At 39.2% G+C, this 20,040-nt stretch overlaps 3 protein-coding genes across 6 annotated transcripts; 2 read left to right on the top strand and 1 right to left on the bottom strand.

Annotated features, from left to right (window-relative positions):
• The first annotated feature begins 912 nt into the window (after nt 1–912).
• Nucleotides 913–4,246, top strand: LOC103705973 (transcription elongation factor TFIIS-like). 2 transcript variants are annotated; one of them, XM_008789895.6, is made up of 2 exons: nt 913–1,324; nt 3,064–4,246. In XM_008789895.6, the coding sequence occupies exons 1-2, from the start codon at nt 1,166–1,168 to the stop codon at nt 4,054–4,056; spliced, it is 1,152 nt and encodes a 383-aa protein (XP_008788117.3). In that variant the 5' UTR covers nt 913–1,165; the 3' UTR covers nt 4,057–4,246. The 2 variants fall into 2 exon arrangements, with proteins under 2 accessions (XP_008788117.3, XP_089783281.1); XM_089927155.1 differs by having other exon boundaries at nt 916–2,906.
• Nucleotides 4,247–4,397: 151 nt separating this feature from the next.
• On the top strand, nt 4,398–9,671 carry LOC103705972 (Nucleic acid-binding, OB-fold-like protein). 2 transcript variants are annotated; one of them, XM_008789893.6, is made up of 4 exons: nt 4,398–5,319; nt 7,052–7,127; nt 7,294–7,420; nt 9,114–9,671. In XM_008789893.6, the coding sequence occupies exons 1-4, from the start codon at nt 5,194–5,196 to the stop codon at nt 9,307–9,309; spliced, it is 525 nt and encodes a 174-aa protein (XP_008788115.3). In that variant the 5' UTR covers nt 4,398–5,193; the 3' UTR covers nt 9,310–9,671. The 2 variants fall into 2 exon arrangements, with proteins under 2 accessions (XP_008788115.3, XP_038988310.3); XM_039132382.3 differs by lacking the exon at nt 4,398–5,319 and adding an exon at nt 5,495–5,639.
• Nucleotides 9,672–9,988: 317 nt separating this feature from the next.
• On the bottom strand, nt 9,989–14,158 carry LOC103706007 (uncharacterized). Of its 2 annotated transcripts, XM_039132381.3 has the most exons (3): nt 13,595–14,158; nt 12,275–12,515; nt 9,989–12,095 (listed from the first exon to the last, which is right to left on the bottom strand). In XM_039132381.3, exons 2-3 carry the CDS (start codon nt 12,390–12,392, stop codon nt 10,345–10,347), a joined length of 1,869 nt encoding a protein of 622 aa, XP_038988309.2. In that variant the 5' UTR covers nt 12,393–12,515; nt 13,595–14,158; the 3' UTR covers nt 9,989–10,344. The 2 variants fall into 2 exon arrangements, with proteins under 2 accessions (XP_038988309.2, XP_089783280.1); XM_089927154.1 differs by having other exon boundaries at nt 12,275–14,098.
• Between the last annotated feature and the right edge of the window lie 5,882 nt (nt 14,159–20,040).

The following is a 20,040-nucleotide window of genomic DNA, read 5'->3' as shown; positions in this document are numbered from 1 at the left end:
GGTATTCGTTCTATCTAGTTTTGTTCATTTAATTATTTTCTTATTACTTATAATGTAACAATTCGAAATTCTTATGAGGCTGTAAAGCTCATAATTTTTTTTTTCTTTTGCTTTTTAGAGTTGCATGTTACAAATGTCTTAATACTTAGTTATGGTTGAAATCACATGGAAAAAAAATGAATAGATAGAGCATCATTGTTACCGGTTGAATAAATAAATTTTGTAATTGGATGAGTTTTATTGTTCGTTATGAATTGAGATCATTTTGCTCACCAGAATTGAAATTGTGATAATTTTTCAGGCTAGCATATTTTCTAGAATCTTGCTCTAAAAAGTGTGCAGTCATGGCGGTCTTAGCCGGCAGATTCCAAGCGTGACAGTATGAATGGCCGTGAAGTGGATGGCTCTTTTTGTAGCTTATCATTTAGAGTAAGCGCATCAGCAGAATTTCATGGTATATTATTATTATTATTATTTTTGAACGTCTTCTGGCCAGAACAATATGAATGGCCCGTCTCTAAAAATAAAAAATAAAAAATAATAATAATAAAAACCTCTATCCACGAACGATGAGGTCACCTTCGGCCTTTGAGCGGGCCCAGTTTTTGTCCCCACGTGCTTTGTGTCATTTCCATATATGCCACCCGACCACGCTCCCCTTTTGGAAAGGACGCGCCCGCCTGTCACGTGACCCAAGAACTATTCGCGCTAGCCTCCGTAGGACAAGGAAATTTTCTAAGAACTACTCGCTACAAGGTTTACCATATCCTAAAACAAATTTCCACTTCCCCTCAGTCCAATACTAGACACGTGGCACCAATGTGACCGTCCGATCTTTCGTTCCAGCCACTTCGCGGACCAGCACTTGCCTTTCCGTTGGTCGCGATAAATGTTACCGAGAGTAAGTTGATTACCGCCTTATGTTCTTGTCTTCTATTTCTCGCCCTCGTGAGCGAATGAGAGCGGGACGCCGGAGAGGAAGCCAAAGCCCTCTGCTCCTCTCCTCCTCCTAGATTTCTAGGGTTTTTATCAATAGATTGTTTCGCTTCTTGGGGTTTCGATCTTCTCCTCTACAGTTTTTCGGAACAAATTTCTTTGTCCAGATTTTTTTTTGCGCGGTTCTTTCCTATTCATTCTTCGATTCTTGGGTGGCGAACTGGGAGCCATGAAGGAGGAGCTTCTGGAGATGTTCGAGGCCGCGAAGAGGGCGGCGGACGCGGCGGCGGGGGATGGAAGCGCGTTTCCGGAGGCGGATCGGTGTGTGGATGCGCTGCGGCAGCTGAGGAAGATCCCGGTCACAACGGATGTTCTGGTGGCCACTCAGGTGCGCCGTTGTTTTCGTTTCTCGGGTCTCAGGTCACGGCTTTTGGTCGTCTTCTCTTCGATCTGGTGAAAAAAGTGTCCTTTTTTGGTGTCTAGTCGTGTCTTTCTAGTGGTTGATGAGAGTAGGGTAGGTTTTTGATTTGATGTAAAAACCACCTTCCTTTGAATCGAAGAGAGCTGATTTTTTGGGGCTAATATTGATATTCATTGAAGCTAAGGTATTTCTCTTATTGGATGTAGCCATCGTGGAGAGAGGGATATTATAAATCATTCAATGTCTGTTTTGAAATTTTTTTTATTGCTTGCCATTTGGTTGGTTGGTCCTTTTTTTGGGTGAGTGGTTAAAGTTTATTTTTTGATAATAGGTCGGCTGGCTGTTTGGGCTTTGCCACTATTGGAGATTACTTTTCTGGTTCATGGAAATGTTTTGGTCTTGTACATTCTGGGTGGCAAAGAAAACTGAGAGTTGTCTTTTAGTTATTCGCATCAGGGCCTCTCATACTAATTCTTGTGCAGCAGTTCTAAAAATGTGATTTTGTTATATTATTGAAGTGGAGTGCTATCGTGGGATCTGAGTTACTTTGTTGAGGAAATATGAGAGCATGTTTAGAATTGAATCAGTCATTGTTTGATTTGTTAGTCGAACTGACATGCTAGTTTTTGATAGAGTTACTAACACGGATGCATTATTGGAGTGATTTTGAAAACTCTACTGCCAATAGCTCTGTCAAATGAGGCCTAAGTCATCAGAAGTTTTTGAATGTCTCTATGCATTTAGCATTCCTGTTAGTTTGTTTAGTGTGTTTTTCTTTTACAATTATCTTTAGCTAGAATTATGTAGAAATTGACTTACGATGGGAGTATATTTACATGGATGTATGGTGAAACTAGAAAGGATAGATCAAAAAAATGAGTATATGTGAGGAGATATAGGAGTTGCATAAATTAAGGATAAATTAAGAGTCAATTGAGATGGCATGGGCATGTGCAACGTGCTAAAATCCACCCTAAAAGCTTTAGCTACTACATGGAAGGGCCTATGAGTATATGAGACCAACCAAGGTTCCTGTCCAATTTGATGTCGGACTATTTAACCGCAATGAAGATCTGATATGGCTCTAGCAAAAGGTGGAAAACACACAGGGTAGCAAAAAGTGGATACTATTAATAGGGAAAAATATGCCAGCTTAGTATAATTTAGATGTAATTTGACCATTATAACAAAAAAGCTTTTGTAAGATTCTTTGGTCCATGGACTATGATTGTATATTCTTATTTTTGGATGCTTTGAGCTTCCCAAGTTGTGCATGGGATTAGGAATTACTTTCCTGTTTAGTCTGTTTTCATGATGAAATTCCTAATAAAACATCCAGTTTTGAGAAGTTAATGTGGTTTGATGGGAGAATGCTTTACATACTAGTTCATGCAGTTCAAGCAGGACTTATCCGGTGCCAATGTTATGACATACTGACTTAATCCATACCACTTATAAAGTGAAGCTATGTCTACGCTTTCTATAAGTGACTATTTTCCCATCCAAGATGAATATTATGAAATCAAAGTTCAGAGGCACTACACAGAATGTAAGAGCAGTTATGTTTCCAGTAAGGGTATTTATTCAATGTGAGGATGTCATATGTTTACTGTTCTCATTGTTTCCCTTAATGATTTTTGCAGAGTTTTCTTTCTTACTGTTCTGCTTCTCACAGTTAGGCTTTTTGTACTCTTTTATTTTTTCAGGTTGGCAAACGTCTTCGCTATCTTACTAAGCATCCTCACTCGAAGATTCAAGCAGTTGCTTCTGACCTGTTGCAGTTCTGGAAAAAGGTAGTTATTGATGAGACTGCTAATGGTAAAAAAAATGGCAATACTGAAAGTAATAGTTCTTTTAAAGTTGAAGTCAAATCTGAGAAAGCAGAGACTGTCAAGGTTGACAAGATTTCAAAGGCTGGGTCCATTAAGTTTGACAAGATTTTGGATTCAGAAAAGCTCAAGGCTGAGAAGAAGGATTCAGATGGGTTGATGGAGGCTGGGACTTTGAAGTCTGAAAAGACCGAGGCAGGAAACAATGAGCCTTCAGGTCAAAATATCAAAGTTGAGAGGATCTTGAGGGAAGAGAACCGGGATTCTGTTATCAAGAAGCCATCATCCTTCCGAGTTGGTCCTCCAAAGCTGACATCATTGATCAAATGTAATGATCCTGTGCGTGATAAACTCCGGGAACTTCTTGCTGAAGCTTTCTCTAAAGTTCCTGGTGAGACAAGTGCAGATAGTAGGGATGAAGTGAGAAACATCTTAGGTGAAGTAGATGCTTGTGACCCAATTCGAGTTGCAGTCACAGTGGAGTCTGTGATGTTTGAAAAGCTAGGCCGTTCTAATGGTGCTCAGAAGCTTAAATATAGGTCCATTATGTTCAATTTAAAGGATGGGAAAAACTCTGATCTGCGTAGACGGGTTCTCCTTGGACAAGTGAAGCCTGAGAAACTTGTTGAAATGACTCCTGAAGAGATGGCTAGTGATGAGAGAAAGCTTGAAAATAAGCAGATTAAAGAGAAGGCTCTGTTTGAGTGTGAACGTGGAGGAGCTCCTAAAGCTACAACCGATCAGTTTAAATGTGGCCGGTGTGGACAGCGGAAGTGCACTTACTACCAGCTGCAAACTCGGAGTGCTGATGAGCCGATGACGACTTTTGTAACGTGCGTAAACTGCAACAACCACTGGAAATTCTGTTGACCGCACCATGTAGCAGAACAATTGCAGTCAAGTTTGCTGAGCGCCTCGTCTTTTATCATGCTCAGATCTGATAGACTAGATCTTCAGTCTTTAATTTCCTATGTACCTCATTGCTGTTCCTTGTTAGAGTTTAGTTACAATGCTACCTGCAATCTTCAAAATGGTTAATGTATTTCTGTCATTTGGTTTCTGTTGCCCCAGCTTGCAGCTAGAGCTTTGTATCCATTGCACTCCTTAGTAAGGATGCTCTTCTCTCAGGACACTCTAGGTGGAGAAACATGAGAAGTAAGTTAACCAAAAGTGTTAAAAGTGTATTTGTCAATTCAAATAAATAATAGAGACATGGCAAACCACTGACATGTCACCTGTCAATGGAATCCTAGGCAGTTATCAAATGCTTTCTCCTAGTCCTTTCCCAGCTGGTCGCATGCCTTGCATATCCTGTGGAACAGTAAATAGCTGAAGATGTGCTTGCTGTCTAGTCTGGTGATTACTGCATGACTTGAATTTTAGGCCTTCACAACTTCCGACGGAAATAAAAATATTTCTCCATGAGCTGTGCGTCAATATGCAGATTTATTTGGTTTCGACATGTTTTTCTGCCACTTAAGGTGCAAATCTGTCATCCGTCATGCTTTGCATGTCCTTTGTACATGGATCATTTGTTTGTAAGATCTGCAGTCATGTCTGCTTCCTTGCTGATGCAAACGTTTACAAGGATCATATAACTGCATACAAAAATAATATAATTGAATACAAGAACTGTTATAAATATGCATGATACAGGTGTAGGCATGGGTAAATCTCGTACAAGTCAATCTAGGACTAAAAAGTAAAATGGAAGCGGTCAAAAGCCTACGTGTTAAAAGTCCGGCCAAAGAAATAAGATAACCGGGTTTTTCCGCCTCGTTCGCTTGAATCAATTGGATGGTCTGGGCTCGGGCTTAGGCGCCGCTCCTGCGCTCAACGGAGGATAGAAAGACCCCTGGAGGCCGCGCGCGCGACTCTTAACCTAACGAATAAAGTAGGTCGATTGAAAGACCCTGAGAGAGATGAGCGTGCCGCGGAAATAGGGGCGGCGGCAGCACTTACTTTAAGTCCTGGTTCTCCGGCGTCGAGGACCTCGGCGGAGAAGCGATGTCGAACACCATGAGATCGGGGAGAAAGAATCTGAGAAGAGCATCCCAAGAGGAAGGGCTCTCTCTGCAAGAAGGGCAGAGCATCATGCAGGTCGTGTCCCTTAGGGGTTCCAACGTCATCGAGGTAGGGCCGCCTTCTTTTCTAATTGCTAGAGATAATATTTGGTAAAATTCATCTAAATTTGTTAATCTTCATGCGATTTTTTTGATCTTTTGATTGCTATTCTACGATTCGTTATGCGGATGTGTGTTTGTGTATATTCGCATGCGCATACATGAACAGTGGCTCATATATTTCTCAAATTTTTATGGAAAAAAAAGAAATCTTGAAGTGGTTGCTTTCCAAACTATTATTATTTTTTCCTTCTGTGAGTTTTATTTTTTTGTCTGCAGTGCAGTTTTTGGTCTATGGGAAAGCATGCTTTCAATGGTGACATTATGTTGGTGCGTTTGTCTTTGAGAACATATCGTTAGTGTGTTACCTTTTCTTTATAGAAGTGTTTTCCTTAATATTTTGCTTGAGGTCTGAATCTAGCTGTGCTCTATTCGAATTTGGCTATTTGTTGTCGGGTCTACAAGGAAAGGTTTTGGACTGATTCTTCTTCTGGAGATTTGTTTATAGCTGGGGGAAGCATAACAGCCAGTGATGTTATTCCTGGCTTCATACTTTCGATTGCGCATTGATACATTGCAGCTTCTGCTGCATGTGGCTATGCTGTTTGTGCCCCTTTAGTTACATATAGAAAAAGAATTGCAAACTGTAATTAGTTAGCCTTTCACTTCTTGGATTACTAAATGTTGTGGGAATAAAGGGGCCTGGACTTAGTCCCACATCGACTAAATAGCGGAGAGGTCTGTTCCTTAAGTGGAGGGGGCAACCCCTTTCTCTTTAGAGACGCCTTTTGTGGGGCAGAACCGTGAGAAGCAGTCGCCTCCGCTGTTTCAGACTGGTGGGGACGAGGTCGGAGGGCGGAAGATTTCCCCCTGGCGCTGGACACGCGGGCCGAAGTCCGACCTCCCTTGACCTCATCACTAAACATGTTCATTGATTATTAGGTATTGGCATTTTCCTGAATGACTTTGACCATGAGGATACTGGGCTAGTGCCTATTGCTGCTGAGTATGAGTTAACTTTGGCTTGTTTTTGTTTGCGTAGTATAAGAAAGGTCTAGATTGTTAAATGGATGAGCGTAGCTTGGTAGAGATGTCAATATAAATATGTAAACATAGTAAAAGAAAATTGTTGAAATTGGTAGAGAAAGTGGCAATTGATCTATTAAGAAAGAAAGAGATGTAGAACCAAATGAGATGGTATGGTCAATTTATAAAAATATAGCTCATAAAGCTTGTAAGGAGAGCTTGTGAAACAGGAGTGGGAAAACTTAGATGCTGTTTTAGAGGCAAAAAGATCAAGATATAGGAAATCTTTGGCTGAAGATTTAGTCTTTGAAATGATTGAATGACAAAAATGGATAGGCATGTGACCGCAAAAAAGATCGGGAGTGCCTGGTAAGTTATTGCTTTGGCAGGAGATTACCAAAATTGTAGCAATTGATGTCATAAAGATAGAATCTAAATCTTGCATGAGTGTTATAGATTTCTATTATGTTGGGGTAAATGCAGCTTTATCATCAAGTCAAAGAAATAGCTAGTTATCTCCAAACCGAGACAAAGATTCAGCTGTGATAACCCAGCAAATCTTTGCACAATATGATGTCTCATCATTCATGCCTTTGAAGCTACAGCTTAAAAAAAATATGATACTTCTGTTACGTTTACTATTGTTTAGACCTGAACTCGGTGCTTTGTTTCATGTCCCATAAGCTCTTGCTTATATATTGTTTTACTTTTCTTAGGTTATGGATGCCAAAGCCGTTAAATCTCTGGCTCTATTCCCAGCCAAATTCCAGAGGAGCTTTTGGATTAAAAAAGGTGATTCTAGAATATTCTGACCTTAAAAAAAAGAATTATGTTAGTCTTTACTAACATCTAGTTTTTCTAGTAAATTTAGCATTCTTACTATTATTAGTTGTATATCATTTTTCCAAGCACTTGGTAATGCCTTTGAAGTGATTTTCCATTTTCATTGACTATGCAGGAAATTTCGTTGTGGTAGATGAAAGTGGGAGGGAGAAGGCCCTTGAATCAGGTAGCAAGATAGTGTGTATGGTTTCACGAGTTCTTTTTCATGACCAAGTTCGCAAGCTTGAAAAATCTCCAGAATGGTGAGTCAGTATGTGATTATTATGGTTTAATGTCTTCTTAGTAGAGTTGGCAGAGACAGGACTCCTTGAACCAAGATCCAATTTATGCAGGGTAAATGTGATACTGTTAATCTGGTTCTCTTCAATATGAGAAGTCTCCGCCAACATATCAAAGAAAATACAACGAATACTAATTCTCATAAGTTAAGCCCAGTATTTAGTGATAAAGGGAAGCATAAGAATGTTTAGTGCTGTCAACCACATTTAGCAGAACCTTTTTTTCAATGTTCTATTTTTGCATCAGATGAACAACTAAACCAATTGCTTGGATTCCTCAGAATCACTGTAGGAAACTTATGGAAATCATCTTTGAGGAGTACAACGGAAGGAAAACATCAATATGCAACATCTTATCAGAAATGGTTTCGGAAAGTTTTCCCTGGATTCTCCATGAGTCCCTCGTACATTTTTTATCCCGACAGTCAGATTTATCACTGATTGGTTGCTTTTTGCTATTGTTTCTAACACAGTACTCTTGAATTTTGATTTAGTTTGAATCAGCCACCGAATTATATGAAATTAATCTCTTTTCTTTGCTTAGTGTTCCCAAAAGATTTATCAGTATTTGGTATGCTGTTTGATTCATGGGCTTCATGCTTTGTATTGAAATGTACAAATGTATCTTAATTGCTGTAGTGGCAGGCAGTTAATTTATTTGCTAATTTTATGATTATAACTAGCAAATACATCTCCAATTTCTGTTTTGGTAAGAATTGAAAATACATCTACAATTTATATTTCTTTTGTATGAGTTCGTATATGCTTTTTAGTCTTGTATCTTGATTATACATGAGGCATGTCTTGTAAAATAATCTGCACTTAATTCTATAGGAGAAGTAATTATTTTAGAGAAGAGTGATCACTTCTAAAAACTTCAATTAAGTTCTAATATTCTTTTCCGTAATCGTAAGTTATTGCTGATCAAGACTTCAAAAGAAAAAGGTTGTTCACTTACCGAAAACAAGTAAATGTCCACTTTGCTAAGTTCCTAGCATTATGTTACAAAAGAGAAGGAGCAGACCATGATGACCAAGAAGAGCTGGATGGCAAAATGGGGATTAGGAAGGAGAAGACATACTAGAGAGGAAATTCATATGTCAGGGGGGGATAGAAAACTGTTAATGTTTAATAAAATAGGAAATATCCACATAAACGGTCCTTTCAGGAAGCTTCACTGTTTGCTAGCTTCTCGATGGTTGAATGTACTCACCTTTCTAACCATGATGAGATAATCTTTCATATACTGAGCATCTTATTACATGTGCCTCCATTAATTTGTTAGCATCATGAATGCTGTATTCATCTTTAACTTCTGAATTCTCTCCAATTTGGATAACTAACATTATCTTAGATGAAACCAATTCTGAGTTTTTTGGGACATTGCCTTTCTTAAATCAAGACATGGAATTGGAAATTCAATGCGATGGGAGACACTGTAACAACCTCACTTAACTAGAACCACTTTGAATGCAAAACTTATGGGACATTGCCTTTCTTAAATCAAGACACGGAATTGGAAATTCAATGTGATGGGAGACACTGTAACAACCTCACTTAACTAGAACCACTTTGAATGCGAAACTTATGTTTGTGCCCGTATTGGTTTTAGCAATTATGTGACTTTTTGCCGTATTTCTTGTTGACATCCATGCAGGCCTGCCATCTTCAGAACTACAATGGTGGATGATTCAAAATCCCACGTACAAAGACCAACATCTGGGGGTGAAGAGGGATCAAATTCTGACGTTGATGATAGCCTCCCACCACTTGAAGCAAATTTGAACAGGAATAGGCCTGTTGAGCTGTACTCAGATTCTGATAGCAGTTCAGATCCCGATCATGGTTCTTAGGACACCATAAATTAGTTGAAGGGATGGTCTCCAGTGCTGAACTGGGAAATCTGCAGCCCATTTTAACTCTGAAGACAGCTTCGCGGTTGCATGTATTCTTTGTATCAGACAGCGGCATTGGTAGGAAGTTGGTTTAAAGGATGATGCATTCACACAGCTCTTGATGGCCTAGAAGGGGCAAAAGGGTCGTCATTGAACTGAAGCGAGTTTCGAATATACACGAATAGATTGTTGCCCAAGTATTTTTCTGTTGGATTCTGGCTGGTTACACACAGCACTGTCATCAAACTATGTAGTCAAACTATTGTATGAGCTGACGTCCTCATAAATTATCCAATCACTTAACTCTTTTCCTATAAAAAGTCGAATTCTTAAAGTTTAATCAGACACTCTTGACAATAACCGTTTTACCTGGTAATGCAAGTTTTCAGGACACTGGAGAAATACGCTTGTCATATGAAGTGAAAAAATCTCAAGCAATGCAGCTTGTATGTGATCTTAACTATAAATTCTACTTTAGGGGATGGAAGCTAGCATGGTACCATCAAATGGCCAAATGCAAGGGCCTTTCACACGAAGTACCTTTCAGAGAAGGCAATACTATAGTTGTGAAAGCTGAGAATTCCATGAAGGAAGATTTGCCAATATATAAGAGAAAAAAAAAATAATGACGCAGACATGAGCTGAAAAAATTGTATCATTCAGATAGTCTCTAAGTGAAGAGGGAGAGATTGTTTTTGATTATCTATTCACAAATGGTTTTTAATCATCTATTCACAAAAGCTAACAAGAATCTGGGATATCAAGGATCTGGGATAGTACTTTCATTTGCATGAACTTGCAATTTCAGGCTCGCCAGTTCATGCGTCAACTCCCTTGTAGCCTCTTTCACCAGTCCATCATAAAGCAAAGAACCTCTGGATCAGTACAAGGTCCTATTTGCTCATGACATGAAAGACACATTCGTCACTTGCTCGATCCATCGATTGCATGCTTTCCTGAGAAGGTCTGTCAGAATGAGGTACCACAGATATTCTAAATGCTTTCATAACCTCCATCAATATCCCAACGTCGATATAGTAGCTCACTAGCTGAAGAGTACCCCATGAGCCGATGAAGTTGCGACCCTGAGGTCTGCTTGACATTTTTTCCTGCAGAAGAATTTCTCGAGATATGCAGCGTGCGATCGGCCTCCTCGGCGTGTAGATGCACCTCCTTGATAGGAGGAGCCTGAGGGCTAATGCAAGCTTTAGCAGGAAATGATAGTGCAAGAACTTTGGAACAGGCAGCACATTGCAGCTTATGCAGTCTCCTCCTCAATACAAGAAAATCAGCTGGTAGCTGAAGCAATTCGAAGCAATTGCTGCAGATGATGAAAGGAGCACCCCCGGAGATAGGCCGGCAATGGTTCTTTTTGGGCTTCCTTTTCTCATTGTAACGCAACAGCTCCTGCTCATGGTCAAGCGTACGTGAGCTTCCAGCTGCTGAAGAATGGGAGCACAAAGTGTAGGCATGAGCTCTACATATATCATCAATACAGCGGTTGCTCTGCAACTGCAGTCGTTGGTCTTCCAGACGGCTATACAAACAGGAACAGCAGGGCTCTCCGGAGAAAGCCATTTGCGAGAACTGATACTGTTGGGATGTAATCTGTCTCGGGCCATAAAGTGCATCAGGTGGACGGTGAAGTAAGTTTGATTTAAAATACTGAGGAGGTTGGTGCTTGGACTTGTGATAGAATTGCTGCTCGCAATCAGTGCCTCTGAAGTAAGGTTTTCTCCCTTCTGTTCTTTGATCCCAAAATCCATGAACAAGTTTTTTTAATTCATCCATATTCCTTAATGAATTCACTCTGTCATATCTGAGGTGTTTTGATGATTTGCTGTTGGAAAAATCATGTTGGAAATGCGATCCTCTTGATGGAGAACCTGTAGGTCCATTTTCTGGTTCCATCCAGTTCTGTACTGAATGAAAATCTTCAGAATGAAAGGAGGTCTCTTTGTCTAGTTCATACATCCCATATTTGGAAGAGAATTCATCTCTCTTCATATTAAAGCTCCTCATGATATCGGAGCCATGCCTCTCATTTGATAATTTTGATGAGAGGGTCCTGCTGACCTGAAGGTCTGCTTCAACATCAATTGTCATTTGGCTCCCTCGCTTTCCTTTGATATCAGCCATATCCAAAACTTTGGGTTGTTTAAAAGTTCTTCCAGATCGACGCAGAAATCTCTCCCGGGTGCGATTGTTGCACCCAGCATCAGAAGAAGATATACTGCCATCATAAGCTTGAGAGTAACTAAGGTCAAGCCCGTCACCGGATCCTCTTTCAACCGTATCCTCCTCAGAGGCAACACTCTGGCTGGAGTCAGGAGGTTCTTCCACTTTATTCATTACCTTTGAGCTCCCTGAATGTTGCTGAAGTCGCTCCAGAGATTCCTCCACCTCAGTTTTAGAATGAAAGCCTTCATCTGGTTGGCTCTGGGATGCATCACTTCTGACAGCAAGTTGATTGGTATTTGAACCATTTTCTTTACCAGAGGTTTCTCCATCCTCTGGCTGATTATGTTCTGCACTTGAATAAGAGGAGTAGATGTTTGAAAGCATGGTTTCCTTTTCCTCGTGCTCCAACTCCGAAGAGTGCGCACTTGTGGAGCATGCAATCATTTGTTTCACAGAAGAGGTTGATCCATTATCTGAGAAGCCATTGTCTGCAAGACTCTCAGAATTATTGGTTTCGGTTGATTTTGTGTTAACATTTTCTCCAGCAGCAGTACTATTTTTGGCTGCAAGTATATATAAAAAAAAATCATCAAAACTGATATGTTCAACTTTACAGTGATGATCAAGACTGATTCTATATTTTCCTTTGGCATTTTGTTTTGTTGAAGATCAAATTGATATCTTGAAGAAAAAGAGAAATGGAAATGCATTGGTGTTTAAAAAGAGTGGAGAAAGAACCAACCTCGAAGGACCGTGCTGCATCCGCCACACCGGTATACTGGAGTATCAGCATATTCCACCACAAGTTTGAGGCATTTTGGGCATCTCACAACCCGGAATTTAGCGTAACTGCCCTCCATGGTTGTCTGAAGGCCCCAAATATATAAGCCAAAAATTTAAACAGACATTCCAATGAAGAAAATTGGCATCTATCCTCTCCTCCAAGCCTTTTAGTTTGTTCTGATCTTACCAAAAAACAAGCTCTGTAACATGTGAGTCAGAGTATAAGACAGATTAAATGGTCTCCAGATTTTAGACTAATTAAGATGTCTATATACATAAGAGCAATGGAAAGCCCTAACCTCGATATGTCTTGCCTAAAAGGAATCCTATTTGACATAAGAAGACTAAAACACTATGAATCCTACTAGAATTCCATAATGAAGATTGAATCAAATGTGGAGGGGAGAAGACAGCAGTCAACTTTTGAATTCTGGTTTATACCAAATGAAGTGATAAGTGATCTTGAGAGAATGTGCATGTAAAGTAGTCGGATCCGTAATGCAAAAAGAAATACTGAGGATGGTTCAATAAAACACCAATTGAAGTGCATGGGCAAATTGAAGTGCATGTATAAAACCACAGAAGTCAATTGAAGTACTGCATCCATTACATAAAGCCATGAACAACTGAAACACAATGCCAATGGAAATGGGAGCAGGGCGACGTGGGATCACAGCTTGTTGCCTTTCTTATAAACAAGATCATTTATAGAAAAGAAACCTTAGAAGCCTACGAAACTGGGCAACTGGATAAATTCCTCCTTTGCTCCAAGATCACAGAGGCTGTATCTAGATAAATCGAAGGAATAGGAGACTAAGATACCCAAAGCTCCCCACCGATAACAGAGACAAAACTTGGTTTATTTTTCCCTCATATCAGAAGGAAGTGAAGGGAAAATCTTGCAACATTCTTCTAGAACTCAAATAAGCAGTTCGATTAAGAGATCGACAAGAGGATATTGAATGCAAATTTAAGGAAAATTCATTCTATAGAACTAAGCATACCAATCGACAGAATTGAGACAAAAAACAATTCCGAGTTCCAGCAAACGCATTAGACTAAATTTAGAAATAAAGTCAACTAAACATGGTTGTTAAACAATATTTCACCTAAACAAATTCAATCAAAAAACTGAAACTGAATTCCATAAAAAAAAAAAAAAAACTGAAACTAACCCATAGACTAAACCAATAGAGTCATTGAGAACACCAAAGCAAACATCTTTAACAGCTAGCTGCCATAAAGAAACAGAAAAGGGAGCAAAGAAGAGAAAACTTACCTCGGAGATTTGGATTGGAAGATTTGATGCCTTTAATTCTTCTTCCTTTTCTCTTTCTTTTCGAAGTATTTACATGGGGAAGAGCAAAGAGAATAGAAAGGAAGCTACTGAGAACGAGAGCTATGCCATGTAACAATAACACTTCGAAAAAGGTCAAGAATATATATACATATATGTATGAAAAATAATATACTCCCTTTTCTTTTTTTACGTAGACAGAGAGAATACCAACAGAATATATGAAGAAAATGGGGCGATAAGATCCTCGAGACAGGATGGAGGAAAGGTGACGACTCCTCTCTTTCTTGCCCCTCCCTCTCCCTCTCTCACTCTTTCTCTCTCGATCGAAGCGTATTGAGGGCGCTGGTCAGTGGAGGAGAGTTGAAATCATTCTATGAGAAGGTGGGGGAAGAGAAGCCGGCCGGAGAGAGTTTGAGGAAGACTTTTGAGAGAGCGTTGAAGTCCACGCTATGCCTAGGCTCATCTTTCTTCTCTTCTCGTCGTAAAACTAAAGTAAGAACAGTTGGGTGCTTTATTATAAGCAAATACTGGCAACAAGGCAATGATTTGGATCATTAAGCAAACTATATATATATATATATATATATATATATCCTGCAACGAGGTTTGACTTTGGCCTAAAAGTTAGTAGCTTTGCAAAAAATTACTTTCCAATCAAGATAATTAGATGTGGCAACCGAAGATTGGTGTAACATCAATGTTAGGTGAGTGTCATGTGGGGGCTGGCGATTCTCTGGATACCATGTCAAGATGAAGAGCAGAGTGGTGTGCCAAAAAGGAATAGCATGATTCATGAAAAAGTATTTTTTTGCAATTAATGATCTTTAGTGGTAGACAAGGTAAATCATGCATTGGTGATTACAATGTAATCTGCTGGTATAGAAGTTGCTAGTTAGTACATCGATGTTACGAGTAGAGGTTAATAATCTGCTAACCTGATCCAAAATCAACCTGAAATATAGTGTTCGGATTTAAATATTGGACCTAATAAGCTGATGTAGGGTTTGAATCCTGAAAAGAAATCCAAAGTCACGTACTCATGCACCATTTTATAGGCTTGTAGTTGTAACAGCTACCAATTTTGTATATCCATTCAGTTTTCATTATATAACTTTATTGAAAAAAAGTGATAAAAGAATATAATATTTTTTTTAATTAAAATAAACTCACTTCATGAAATTTTTATTTATAGGTTTTGGAAATATAAAAAAAATGGCATTTTGATTGTAATGCACAATAAATTTGAGCAATCATAAAACTTTGTCCTTTCAATGAAATCTTTTGTGTATAATTTTGGTTTTGTGATGAATACAACTTTATGTGCCTGTTTATTATGCTATGGATTTGAGATATATTGTTTTTTTTTTTTTTTTTTTGTATGAAAGCTATACTAAGCACTTTTGAAATCCATAGACATTTTTTTATAAAGATCCATAGTTTTTTCCCATGTGGAGGTGGCTAGATACTATTGTAAAAAAAAAAAAATGTCTCTATTATATGCTCAGCATTAGAATTTTTTCCTTTTATCTCCTGGTTGTAGGATCAACAAAAAATAATAACTGGATGTATCTCTATGTTTCCAATATTTTGTGATATCATTTTTTTTTATATATCATGGTTTTTGAGATAGTACGTTGGATGCATGAAATAATCTGACTCGATATATTTTTTTATCCGATATTAGATATAGATATAGAGCTTGAGTTGGGATTCGAATGTGATAAATATATTAAAAATTTGGAATTAGATGGTCGCATCGGATCCGAACCCGACCGGATGACACCCATACACACACAACGACGCAGTTACGGCCGAAATGGTGCCGGCCGCCCAGAAAGCGTGTGAAATTGGATGTCAATTCCACACGTGCCGCTGATCGTGTCTTCATCTCCTGTGTTTCGTGGTGACGTCAACATGGGTACGAGCGATGTGACGTCAACTCAACGATTCCGAGAAATCCGTGGCACCGGCTGCGAGTCCATAGGAAGCACACCAATCGGACGGTGATCTCACGTCCATCGGAAACTCCGGAAGTCCAAATGGGAAAAAGATTGCAGAGGCCATCAAATCAATGGTATTTCTTTATTTTTTGAGGTATTATTTTTCTTTAATTTTTAACAGCACATAATTAACAAATACCACCTTTTTCTTTATATTATATGGAATTGTTAAAATGATAATTTATTGTACATTACACCGCTCTCATCCGATCTTCTAACCTGATTTTCTTGTATCCTAATTTTTGAACAAAGGATAGTTTATTTTCGAAATAGAATAATTTATTATGAAGTTTCTGCATTTTCTCAAGTTATTCAAATTTTTTTTGGAGCCCTGACCTCCTTTTTTTTCTTAGGGGCAATTTCAATGACAATATGGTAGTAGAGCAGATTTTATCGTCAGAAATGCTAATGGTGCTTTATTGTTTACGAGTGATGTCAAGATCTTTGATACCATGATTTCAATGATGGAACTATGTATGGCATGAGATAGATTGACTTATGCTATATAGATATTAAGAACTTTCTACATTTATTTAGAAGAAAACTTTTTGACAATAATCAGATGACTTTTGAATCCATCTTTTGCAGAAATTGGACTTCATCCTTTTTTACAGAATTGTTGAAACATGATATCTACATTATTCTATTGAGATTGTATATATTGACAGAAAAGCTAATTGTGCAATTGATTGAATGGTGGTTTATGTGGCCAATTATGGAATTTCTCATCAAACATTATAATTCAATTATTACATATTTTGTTTTCTAATTTTCATAAATGTATCTATATATGCTTGAATGATTTAACTTATCCAATTTACCAAAACAACTAAAATAATTATTTTACTCGAAAATTTTACTACAGTGCAAAAGACAGACGAGTCAAATTCTGCATCACCAACGCCATGCAAGCTGATGCAGTGCGTGCAGACGTGCACGTTGCATCCTTGAGGTCACTTGCGTTGGCTAGCCTGGATCCATAGAGGCACTGATGCATGCATGGGCCATGGCATTTGGATCACTTGCATATAAGAAAGATAGCAATTTGACCCTGGCACCAAAGAATCCACACTCTAGGAGATTGGGAAAGGGAATTGAATAATAATGTTACTTGTTGTACTATGGATGGCTAACATACCAAAAATAAATTGGCCATTGCTGTCACCCACAAATTGCATGTGTACACTGTACATGATCAATCATGCTTGTCATCTCATGTTTGCATCACGGACATGATCACGCATCACATCAAGATCTCTCTCTCTCTCTCTCTCTCTCTCTCTTATAGAATGAAATATTTCATTGACTGATAAAATCTCAAACTGGAAAAAGACCTATGTCTCTATAAAGACAGCACTCTTCTCTTATCAGAGGGTGGGAAAATGGGCCTGAAGCCGGCCCAAGCCCAGCATCAACTTAAGCCTCAGAAGCTGGTCCTATGACGCGCGCAAAAAAAATGGAGACGCGAGTCCCCGGCCATGTAGATATTGGGCCGGCTGGTGCGATCTACCTATCGTTAAGGACTAGCATCAAACTCCGGCTCGATTAAACTGAAAAATGACAGAAAGGAGAGGGTGGGAACAAAATGCCAAAGCTGACAGTGGCCCAAATGGGTTGGCCCAAGTGTGGACAGGAACATACTATATAGAGGCCGGCCTAATAACACAATTCCATCTAGAGAGCTCTAATTATTACCCACACACAAAAATGGCATTCGACCTCCGTATAAATTTAGAGACTCTAATAACATCACCAATCATGTCAATAAAAAGAATTAAAACAGCATTGATAACAAATATTCATTGTTCTAAGAATGAATTGTGCATGTGTTTGAGGAGCTAACCAAATAGTTTAAGATAAAATTGTAGAAAAATAACTTCCAAATAAACAACTTTTCGATCTATAGAGCAGCTAGAAACCCTATTTTTGTCTCTAGCCAGTTTTTTGACACGCTAGCCAAAGCTTTAAGCATGAATTTTAACCATAACCATCATTTTCTTCTAATTATTTGCGACCGGCTTTATGGTTTCTCGCTCATCATGAATTCTATTTAAAGCTGCCTCTAGTGTAATTTGCAGTTTTTTCTATTTAAGCTCCTTGTTTTTTCCATATTTGACAGATATCTTGGAAATTCTTAGTTTATGCCTTTCCAAGCAGAAAAAAAATTTTATGGCTTCTTTTTCTCCCTATCCCTCTGAATTTAGTGAAGCCCCTAAAAGGGCCTGGAGTATTCCATATTACATCAGCTTGTTCCATAATGAGCGCTAAATGATGTCAAACCTGCTACCAATATGACCCCAACTGTAGCCATGTAGACCGGCTCGGTCGAAACCACCCATGTTCAGTCGTGCCATGTGCTAATCTGTGATAACACGAAACCCCTCATATGGAGTAGTAATTGGTTGGACCAGGTCCACCTCTTAGCTAGTAGACTTTAAATGCAAAGCAACATGCATGATGACTGACAAGAAGGAAAAGAACATGACACACACATGCTTATATATGTTGCTTCATGATCAAACTAGGCCACTTAGTCTAACTAAAAATTTCGCCCCAATATGACGAGAGATGCTACGACTCTAAAGTGGTGTGAATATTAAAAAAACAAGAAAAAAAAAAAGAAGGATCCACTCCATACGGCATGAGCTGGTTGATGCTATTCATAAAGCAGTGCGGTACACAGCTCATATGAAGCATTGATGTATTCCCCAAATGGCATGTCGGTATTTTTTAAGTCGTCTAAGATCAAAGTTTATTTTGATGGAGGATCATAAGAAGGAATTCCCCTGCAGCTTTGATCAGAGATTGTCGTGTTAAATACCAGGGTGTCACAGTTTCGCAAGCAAAGCTCTGTGTCTCCGTTCCTAACTTTTCTTACCTTACTTTAGTATCAAGTTAGGTGCACACGCATGGCATCCAGAGTCTCATCCATTTCTAGTCCCACGGAAGCACCGCAAGAGGCAGCTAAATTGCACTGTACGGCTCTTCTTTTGGGGCCTCTTTTGAGGATATCCAAAGCGGAAACTAATATAATTTTGATTTACAACCGACAGGTTCCACAATTTGAACTCTGGAGTGACAGATTTTTGGTTGCTTGAAGAATGCTAGGGAACTTGTCGGCCGGCATCTCGTGTGCAAGCTATTGGACTCCGTTCGGAAACAAACGATAAACTATAGATGGGACCGGTCCATTTTAACATTGCCAAGATATATGAGTGTTATGTGCATTGTGACAAGTCTTACCTTTCCAAGTGATCCTTCAATCTTATGGGTCCGTAGATCCCTCTCTAGATCTCTCTCTCTCTCTCTCTCTCTCTCTCGACTACCAAATAACAAAGATAAATGTTTATGAGTCTAGAAAGCTTCCATTTGGCGTTAAAGACGATCACCTCACGTGTTTTGACAAAAGAGATATAAGTAGAAGACATGATGCGCGGTGTTGACTTAAACTAAGCTGGCTTATCATCATAGGGCAGTATCATATGGGTGCTAAATATTTGCAATGTAATCATCCATTTGGCATCATAGATAGGGGATGGAAAGGAGAGATTATATGTTACGCCTGGTGTACTAGCTCAGTGGCGCACCAGACCAATTAAATTCCTTCATATGTACCATTCTAACCACCTAAGTATAAAAAAGAGAAGGGAGGCAGCCAGCGCTCCACCTCCTCACCCGGGCAAACATTCTTGATCTCGGTGTTGTGCCCTTGTGAGGATCCGTGCGGGTGTGTGTTTAGTCCCACATCAGTTATTCGCTGGGTAAATCTTGGGTACTTATACAGGATAAAAAACGACAAATAATATCTTTCGGCTAGCCATTTTGGGTGAAGTCTTGGGTTGTTATAAATGGTATTAGAGAGAACATGGTCCATCACCTATGTGAGCTAGGGGACACCGCAACACGGATCCATTGGGGCTGACTATAGGTCGATCATGGTGTTTGTGATTAGATTTGAATAGATTTGAACCCTTAACCTGACGAGGACGTTAGGACTTGAACGAAGGGAGTATGTGAGGACCCGTGCGGGTATATGTTTAATCCCATATCAGTTATTCGTTGGATAGATCTTCAGTACTTATATAAAATCAAGGAACCCAAATAATACCTACCAGCTAGTCATTTTGGGTGAGGTCTTACGTTGTTACAGCCCCTCTATCGCCCCATCCTATTCACCGACTCAGCTCCTCTTCGAGCATGTGGAGCCTCTGGCTATGGAGGGATTATTACCATAGTAAAGAATGAGATCCAAATACAGACTACGCTGTTATGCTGCCACCTCATTTGCTCTTCTTTTGGTTCTTTTGGAAGACTAATGCCAAAGATTTCTTCTTCCTTTTTTTTTTGAGTGTCAAAGGGTGTTGAGCAGCATCCTTTTCGATTTCTCTAATTAACCGCGGCTTGCTTGCAAGGAAGATGACTATT

Source organism: Phoenix dactylifera, chromosome 14 (assembly GCF_051530095.1).
Source record: "Phoenix dactylifera cultivar Ajwa chromosome 14, Ajwa_hap1_PhDact_Kaust_v1.1, whole genome shotgun sequence".
Lineage (NCBI taxonomy): Eukaryota > Viridiplantae > Streptophyta > Magnoliopsida > Arecales > Arecaceae > Phoenix > Phoenix dactylifera.
The sequence above is the reverse complement of the archived record's forward strand: the minus strand, read 5'-3'. Positions and strand labels throughout refer to the sequence as shown.

Bases quoted from the DNA above. Each gene is read 5' to 3' on its own strand.
- LOC103705973 (XM_008789895.6), top strand. From the start codon at position 1,166: ATGAAGGAGGAGCTTCTGGAGATGTTCGAGGCCGCGAAGAGGGCGGCG. The intron at 1,325-3,063 runs GTGCGCCGTTGT...TTATTTTTTCAG, and splicing joins ATGTTCTGGTGGCCACTCAG to GTTGGCAAACGTCTTCGCTA.
- LOC103705972 (XM_008789893.6), top strand. From the start codon at position 5,194: ATGTCGAACACCATGAGATCGGGGAGAAAGAATCTGAGAAGAGCATCC. The intron at 7,128-7,293 runs GTGATTCTAGAA...TTGACTATGCAG, and splicing joins GAGCTTTTGGATTAAAAAAG to GAAATTTCGTTGTGGTAGAT. The intron at 7,421-9,113 runs GTGAGTCAGTAT...ACATCCATGCAG, and splicing joins CTTGAAAAATCTCCAGAATG to GCCTGCCATCTTCAGAACTA.
- LOC103706007 (XM_039132381.3), bottom strand. From the start codon at position 12,392: ATGGAGGGCAGTTACGCTAAATTCCGGGTTGTGAGATGCCCAAAATGC. The intron at 12,096-12,274 runs GTTGGTTCTTTC...ATATACTTGCAG, and splicing joins ATGCAGCACGGTCCTTCGAG to CCAAAAATAGTACTGCTGCT.